Source organism: Etheostoma spectabile, unplaced genomic scaffold (assembly GCF_008692095.1).
Source record: "Etheostoma spectabile isolate EspeVRDwgs_2016 unplaced genomic scaffold, UIUC_Espe_1.0 scaffold273, whole genome shotgun sequence".
Lineage (NCBI taxonomy): Eukaryota > Metazoa > Chordata > Actinopteri > Perciformes > Percidae > Etheostoma > Etheostoma spectabile.
The window spans coordinates 14,389-23,864 of record NW_022605577.1 but is presented as its reverse complement, the minus strand read 5'-3'; the positions used below and the strand labels follow the sequence as shown (position 1 = coordinate 23,864).

The 9,476-nt window shown below is 43.8% G+C and overlaps 1 protein-coding gene across 1 annotated transcript in view; it reads left to right on the top strand.

The window, feature by feature from the left end:
* LOC116685972 (serine/threonine-protein phosphatase 2B catalytic subunit alpha isoform-like) overlaps positions 1–9,476 on the top strand; it is a 67,969-nt gene that overhangs the window by 44,151 nt on the left and 14,342 nt on the right. The window contains 1 exon segment of the mRNA XM_032510903.1: positions 1,045–1,139. Within this exon segment, the coding sequence (XP_032366794.1) occupies positions 1,045–1,139 (95 nt within the window).

The following is a 9,476-nucleotide window of genomic DNA, read 5'->3' as shown; positions in this document are numbered from 1 at the left end:
TCCCAGGTTTCTTCCTAAAAAGGAGTTTTTCCTCGCCACTGTCACACTGTTGCTTGCTCTGGGGGGAACTACTAGAACTGTTGGGTCCTTTTAAATTATAAAGTGTGGGCTAGACCTGCTCTATCTGTAAAGTGTCTCCAGATAACTCTTGTTATGAGTTGATACTATAAATAAAACTGAATTGAATTGAACTAATTCTGCTGCACACATAGATTATATTTTCTTGATGATAAAAATAACCACAATTCTTGATAACTGATGAGTTTTGTAATGAGTCTATCCTCAAGGGACCCGGCTAGTAGAGGCTGCTTTTTGTGCTTTGTTTGTGGGTACAAAGGAAATATGTGTGCTTGTGTTTATTATATGTGTCTAATCTCATTGCATGCGTAAAACTAAGTGCACCCACACTTGATTCTTATTGTGACGTTGGCTGCGTTCACATACACTCAGGTTGTCTTCTAGATCCATTTAGGCTGCGGCGGTGGGGGACACGGGGGGGAATGAAGCGGTCACGCCACCCTACATCACCCTGCAGTGGTGCGATGATGTAATTGGCAATCAGATATGTCAGTCCGTTTCATGACTTCGTGACAGTTCCGCACAGTACAACATCACTGCCTCTATTGCTGCCACAAGAAAGTTTTAAGAAGCACTTTACTGCCAGATTTGTGTAACAGCTGACTGTTTCTTGCAACAGACAGCTGTTAAAGTACAAAACAGGACGTCACACGTTTAAGTGATATCCCAACACACTTTCTTTGGTCTGAATAGGCCAGAAGACGCTAAATCTTGGCCTAATTCAAAATGTTGGCAGCTTCACTCAAACACTGATCAGTGCTCAGGGCCACTCTTACTTCACCCTGTCAGCTCACCCACACAGATTCCTTTTTCATTTGTTGTTAAATGTTTGACAGTCTCAGCTTCAAGCAGTCTCTGTCTCTTTATAGACCTCCGAAGCAAATCCTTTTGTTTTTTTTATCCACAGCATGTATTTTTATTCAAGTAGCTTTAACGTGGGCGGTTTGTTTGTCTCTCTTCTGTCAGGTATCGTATGTACAGGAAGAGTCAGACTACAGGTTTCCCCTCCCTCATCACAATCTTCTCTGCTCCAAACTACCTGGATGTCTACAACAACAAAGGTCTGACACACCCACCCACACACACACACACACACACACACACACACACACATCTTCCCAATGGCTCATATCTTGAGCACTGCACTGAAATAATTTTAGACTCAACAGCATGTTATCAATCATCCAAGCCTGAACACTTCTGAGGCACACAATAGATGTAGATGAACATTAATATAACTGCATGTTTAACATGATGTTTGATAATATTTGGGGAATATTATGGTCTACTATCTGACTGAAAGGGCTATAATGTGAGTGTGTGTGTGTGTGTGTGTGTGTGTGTGTGTGTGTGTGTGTGTGTGTGTACGCAGCGCAACAGCTTCAACTTTTCATGGCCAGTGTTGCTACGATCAAAGGACGTAGGGGTAAATGTCTTTGATAGTTTCAGCGGAGATTGTGAATCATGTCCTGATAGGAATATATTACTTTTGGCCTCAGCGAGCCTTTTCAAATGAGCGAGAAGTTCAGGATATTTCATCCATTCTACTAGTGAAGGTGATTAAACACTAGTCCCATCTCCCTGCAGACCCCCAAACGCAGATGCGAACCACTCTTTTTCACAATCGCCGTTGATACGCCTCACTCTATCACTGTTATCCGAAGGATTGACAATTTGGACCATACTGCAATTACAAAGCTTACTGCGAGTCTCGCCTGGGATGCTGACCGAATTACCACTGTGGTAAGTATTGGTGAACGCGATCACGGGCTACTTTCTGTGAAGAGTCGAACTTGGTTATAGCGGTCCGTAGCTTTGGGAGTCATATGCTCGTGTCTGTATCGAGGCTTGGTACTAACATGGATTGCTGTGCGATGTCGTCGTCAATTGTTCTTGTCCGGAGGGAAGGCCATTCAGGTAGAATTTACAAGCCGCTTATTGGAACATATTATCAATTTTTTTCTATTCTATCTCATATCCACAGTTTTTTGCCCGTCAATGCCACCATTTAAGCTTGGAGGCCCTCGGTTATCTTCACATCGCTCTTAGAAGCAGCATGCAACAGTAGGTCATAAATGTTGCCGCACTTATGATGCCCCCCAAGCGTAGAACGAGGAGTAGATACACACAGCCCCGAGCCGCGATCGGTTCTACACTGATTAAGCGAGATCGAAGAAGAGCACTGGACTATCCACTCATTGACATCACAGCCTTCTGAGGCGGTGGTTTCACTCATAACATTGGTGTTCCGCCTACCCCAAGATACAGTCTAGATATGTAGCCATCGGGGCAACGTTCATACTCCCTTCAGTACTTACTCATAAACTTTCTGTTAATGCCTCTGTTACTCTCCTGGCTCCTGGCATCACCTGACATCGAAGTTAATCGGCGGCAGATAGGTATAAAGCATTGGTAATGTTTGCCTCGCGCGGCTTCATGAGCCAGGAATCTATCACATTTACGCCGTAGTCTCTACCATTTCACAGCACCTAGGTACGAGGCATCACCTTACGCTAGCACACACACACACACGGACTACATCACTAGCGGACGACAGGAACACACCTTGACGTCGTGGGTTCAGATCAATATATTCCCGGATCGACTCAAGCACCACACAGTGTACTCTGACACGTAGATCGGTTTGACTTCTAGCTCAACTATCCACTGGACGTTTAGAGTCTACGACACAATCAGAGCGTCCGACACCCACTAGTATGACAGAGTGTGGGCAAATCAGGCTAGCACATCACGGCAGCTCATTCATAGAGCCACAGCTAGACGGCACTGGACGTGGAGGTACGAGTCCACACACGGGTAGACACACCTACTATAGGCAACCCCTTTCCCGCACACATACAGTCAGTTCTGTCGCAGTAGACAGTTTCAGTAAGATGCAGGTACTTTCGGCACGCTAGACGCACGTCACTGTAACTTATTTACACGTCTACGAACACTAACGTCGGTAGAGCTTAGACTGCACTGACGTTTTAGGCGCACCTACAACTAGTTGAGCACCGACCTACCACTAGTCACTAATGAAATGGTCATCCTTACTGTCGACCGATATTATGTCTCACAGGCCCATACTACCCCTTATCCACACGATTGCCGCACAATGGTCCATGTCTTCGCGAGACAGATTTGGCATGGAAGGTCTCCACACAACGAGCAATGTGGTCACACAGCCTTAAGCTTAAGGTGAAACCTGACTTATATGCGTAGACCGAGTTATACTATGTTATTTCTCGGAATTGGCTTGCTAGTAGGAGTCATCAGCCACGTAACACTCACCAGTCTATTGGACTTACTACCGCCGGTCGGAACACAACACACACACACTGCTAGCGTATAATATATATTGGCTAGAGAACCAGCAAAACACAGGACCAGCAAACAGCATCACCAAACACGGGTCCTTTCAGACATGTAACGATTCACACAGCTACACACGAGGTACACGCCTTCGGCTCTAAGGAGTAGACACGGTACACACACATACACAGATAGGTTATCATACAATCTACACACACAGATAGGACATCGATTGGTGATCATCCACGCGAGAGCACCGCTACATCATAAGCTACTACACTACAGAACTCGTCTTTCTCATGTGTGAATCCCCTATTAGTGTGTTCTTAAGCACATCCATGGGACACACATCACAGACCACACAGACAACACACACACATAGACAGAATCATATACATAAGTGCACGAGGAGGTACACAGATGACAAGACACAGAGACACACACTCACCAGACACACTATCAGCGCACACAGAAGGCAGAGACACACACACACAGACACAACACACACAGACATGATATATATATATCAACATGTATAGTCTTAGGAAGATGTTACTGTGGTGGCGCAGTGGTTATGTCTCATACTTTTGTGCCAGAGACCCGGGTTCAAATCCGCAGTGTTTAACATATTAGTGTTATAAACTCTTCAAATTCAACTTTTCAAATCTTCAGCTCTTTTCAGCAGATGATGTGACTTCTTCAGCTATTTGTCTGCAATTATACTTTTTCAAATATAAGCTTTAAACATTTTATTTTAACATTAAAGTCAATGAGAGCAAGCTGTCAAATCCTCAAATCTTTCTGTTCCAAAGTTTCAGCGACTTCATACTTCACTTACAGAGGTGGTTCAAACTTTAAAACGTCTGTGTGGTGTGGTGTGTGACTTCTATATAGGTACAATGTATGCTTCTGAACAAACACCTTTGGGTGTGTCGGAGCATGTGTTGTTATGAGACACAACACACACACACATTTCACAGACCACACACCACACAAACACACGCCTACACTCTTGTGTCTTCATTCATATATAACAATGGTAAGCATTGTGAAGGTTCTTTGGATTGGTAAGCGTGAGGTGTATACCAGTATCTATAACAGTTAGCCTTTGGTGTTGGCGAGACCCGGGTTCAATTCCACAGCGGGACCTCAACCAAAGTATCCCCATGAAGACAGTCAACTCCTAGTGATGGCCCAGTGCATATGGACTGGGGTTTGAGTCCCCGCTGCAGTAATCATCACCCCAGACAAAGAGCATTTAACCCTATTATGATTCTTGTGGTGTTATTCAAATTGAATGCATTCACTATTTTACAAACTTACTTCCCTACTTAAAACTCTTATACTGGAATTCAGTAGCTATTTCCTAAGTAGCTTAGCGATTTCAATTTTTTTTAATATTTTCCATCTTTTAATTATTGTTGTTATTCAACTTAATTAAAAACACATTCCTACTTTTTGAACTTTTTTACTTCTTTAAGTTCCTACTTTTTCCACTCTTCTCAAAACTTCAACATTCTTACTGACTAAGCTTTTTCTACAGATTAGCTTTACATTTCATTTTACTTCAATCATTTAACTATGTCAATAGGTAGCTTTAGCAATTCAGCTATTAGCATTCCCACTGCAGTTTTCTGCAGGAAATGCTTTTCTAGTTCTATTCTTAATCTTCCGCAAATTTGTCCGCGTACTAGCCTCAAAGCCGTGGCCAACACGCGCCCCACATTACACCACATGTGGGTATGATCGGAATGGTGTGCTATGATTTTCTAAGAGATTTGGCGCGTGGTTTACCGAAAATCGGCAAAAAAAACGGCCAAAGTTTTCTCATTGACTGAATGGGAAATGTTCGGGAAAATCGCTCAACATCGCTCAAAACCCCCCCTCTTTGGGACCGTGCTGGTCGCCATACTTAACGTAGAAACTGATTAAAAGTTTAAACCGAAGACAAGACTTTGGTGTTATTTGCGCTGAATGGGCGTTCAGATATCAAGCACGGTTCTCCAAAATCGTTTAGTATCCGCCCGTTTTAGACGGCTCAGATTTTCAATGTGTGGTAGTGGCGGAAGTTCGGAGACTAGAGTGGGGGACAGAGTGGGGAGACTAAAAAAGTTATCTTTTTTTTTTCTCTAAACTTGCTCCCACGCCAACAATTAAACTTGTCAGACATTATACATCAACAGTAGGTATTCTTGTCTAGTTCATCCATGTGCTCATTTATGTGTATGTGTATACTTTCGCTCAGCGACCTCAATTGAGAACGTTCCACATTTCTCATTCACTGTAATGTTAAACATCGTCTACATTTCTGAGCAAAACGCAGAGCAAAGGACTTTTTTACATCGCTGATACGACCACATTTAAGGTCATCCACAAAATTTTATACAATACGTTCAAACGGCCTCATGGTGCCCACGAGAACCTCAATTAATTGATATCTTGTATCCTTTTGGTGATATGATCATTTGTTTGAGAGCTTGATCAGTCTCTTAATAAGTGTAAAAGTAGGTGCCGGTGCAGTCGTAAATGAATACATATCAAAGCGATGACATCACAGAAGATAACAGGATTCCTATTGGTCCTAGTAGAACCAGGCAACCATCTGTCTGTGGACATCTGTCTGTCTCCCTCTCTCTCAGACACACACACAGGCACACACACACGTCTAACTCTTAAATGTTTTAAAAAGTTATATCTCTGAAGGGTTAAGACACTATTATTTTATTAACTTTTATTGCTGTTCGGATGTGCACCAAGTAGCAGGCACACCTGATAAAATTTCTGCGGAATTTTCTAGTTTCATTGCACTCTCTCCTTGGTTGTGCGGCCTCCAGTGCATTTCATAAATGTAGAGCTGTTATCCAATCAGATTACCCTCTGGTTGCTCTGAGGGCGGGGGGGAGACAGGGTCATGTTGTTGATGTCATATTCTAGCCAAAAATTACCCACAAGTATCGGCACGCCGATATATCGTTTGGGCTGCTAGCAAGGTTTAAAGGATAATACAGCGCTTACACACAACACACCACACACACACACACACACACACACACACCACACACACACCCAGAGTATGAACAACCAGAACTCACCGTAGAACAGAGAACATTTAGCCATCTTCCAATGGCCGGATCTTGTTTTTGATCCCCTCTTTCCTGGCTGCTGCTGCACTGGCTGGGAAAGAGTCCAACACAAGCTGCTTGTAATGTTATTAAAAAAAACAATTTCAACACTAACATTTACTTTAGTTATTGGCATCCCATTAGATGATGCAGAACATCGGCTACTTCCTGGGGTTCAGCAAAAGTAAAACAACAGATTTTCAGACAAAATCCCAAAACATAGAACAGCATCGCGTTAACGTCAGTGTTGCTTACCATCGAAGATTCTTCTCCGTGTCATGAGCTCGTCGTCCGAGCAGTACTAGGACGTGACAGCATCTCCGTCACTGCAAGGACACACAGACGGAGGAGACACACTAATCCCGGACATAGGTGCACACTCAGCCAAGGGTGAGGCGGCAACTGTGACGCTGTTGCATGTATTCCATATCGCTCTCTCCCCTCATTTCCTATCTTCTTCTGCGCCTCAAATCTGACCAAAGTCTGATTACCATGAGTCAATACCTGCAAGTAGGGGTTATTACAACCTGTAAGCTGATATGTGCCAATTTTGAGACTTTATGTGGTGGCACACTGAGATCATGTGAAGTACATAAACAAAGACATGACCCTTTCTGTTTTTACTTTAACTGTGTTCTCTGATTGGTGTGCTTCATCATGACATTCTGTAAAAGCTTGAATTCAAATTTGAGTTAAGTTTTTTTTTAAATGAAAAAGTCTCACATGAGTCCATCTATACAGTATCAGTAAATATAATCCCCATTGAGATAGGCTTACTGGCCTATAGTAAGGTTGACTGTCACTAAGATCCACGAACAGGATTTACGTACCCAATGTAACATTAAAGATGATTTATAAAATCCTGGACAATTATGAAAGCCATACGAAGCCAAGAGCACCGCAGCCTCAGGTTGAAAGTATATGTCATCATTTGGATGCATTCTTTTACCTAAAACACAAAAGGAAACAAAACGCTTGCTTTGAGACATTAATGGCCCCTAATGTTTTTGATGCTGTTTGTGTAACCGTACATTCACACCGCCACCGACTGGAGCTGCACAAAAGCTCTGGCGCCCCGCCAAAGACGCTTGTCAAAAAGTCGGGAAGCTTAGTGACGCTTTGGCGCTCTGACGTGGCTGGCGTTTTCTGTTCGACCAGAAAGGAGAAGCTCACGCCGCCACGGCCAATACATGACACTAGAAACCTTATAAAATTCATATATAATGACAGAAGTTGTATAATTGGTCGAACGGGGTCTGTTAGCAGTAGTGTCGCTCTAGCGCTGAGCCATAGCGGCATGCAGGCAGAGCGAGCAGCCCCAAACTAACCTAGTGACCCGTCCCGGCTTCACTGTGAGCGGATGTGACCGACAGGTAGCGTTAACTTGTCCAGTACAAACAACGTTACATTTATAAACGAAAGGTAAACCAGCAACGGCGAATGAGCTTGTCCTCAGAATAATGTTTTGGTAGGAACGAAAGATTACATCTATGTTTCTCCAGGATCAGCCAGCGTGAAGGCACGTCTATATTCCGATTGGCGGCTGGTGTTAGCCGCTGCTTGCCGCTGGACGCGTCATAGCTCATTACCATAAAGTGAAAAATTCAACTTTCTGATTGACGTCAACACGCTCAAAATGCCCAAAACGCGACGCCGACAGATTTGCCGCTCCTTGCAGTGAGAGAAGCCGGCTTCCATTGAAAATGATGACTTCCGGTAACTTTAGACGCTCAAGTCGGTGGCGGTGGTGACCGTACGGTAAAGGTGTCATACACAACGGCTTGTATACAGCACATTATTAATTATTGTGATATTTGGTTCAGACTCTTAAAGCGCATTTAAGATTCCTATTCTTGTTTCAGTAAGAAGTTTACTCTCTGTTATATTGAGAGTAAATTCATAGATTTGGATCCCCCTTATTGCACTTTATTGTAAGTCCAGTTTGATATGAACCTGTTTTTTGTAACAATTTTAGTTGTAGGGGGACCCTGCTCCGTCTTCTTTCAGTTAATTCTTGAAAAAAATGTGTGAAGAACCCTGGTCTGAAGGATGTGATAGCCTATGTGCTAGCCTATGGCGCTAGCTATGTGATAGCCTAGGGCTAGCCTAGTGAGGTCCATGTGCAGCTATTGTGCTAGCCTATGTGAGTCCATGTGATAGCCAGGTGCTAGCCTATTATGAGTCCCACTGTGATAGCCTATGTACAAGCCTATGTGCTAGCCTATGTGAGTCCATGTGCTAGCCTATGTGCTAGCCTATGTGATAGTCTAGGTGCTAGCCTATGTGAGTCCATGTGCTAGCCTATGTGCTAGCCTATGTGAGTCCATGTGATAGCCTAGGTGCTAGCCTATATGAGTCCATGTGATAGCCTATGTGCTAGCCTATTTGAGTCCATGTGCTAGCCTATGTGCTAGCCTATGTGAAAGCCTATGTGACAGCCTCTTTGTTAGCCTATGTGTTAGCCTATGTGATAGCCTATGTGCTAGCCTATGTGCTTGCCTATATGAGTCCATGTGCTAGCCTATGTGCTTGCCTATATAAGTCCATGTGCTAGCCCATGTGCTAGCCTATGTGCTTGCCTATATTTGTCCATGTGATAGCCTAGGTGCTAGCCTATGTTAGTCCATGTGCTAGCCTATGTGCTAGCCTATGTTAGTCCATGTGCTAGCCTATGTGTGTGCTAGCCTATGTTAGTCCATGTGCTAGCCTATGTGCTTGCCTATATGAGTCCATGTGATAGCCTATGTGCTAGCCTATGTGCTTGCCTATGTTAGTCCATGTGGCAGCCTATCGTGCAGCTATGTGAGTCAGGACAGGCCTACCTTTTCTCCACGAAAGGCAGCGACCAGGTGAAGACGTCCATGAAGTTGGGCAGCCAGTAGGGGTGAGGAGAGCAGTTGAACTGACGGATGTTCATTACGTTGTCTCATACTTTAGCACCGCGCTGGAAACACACACACC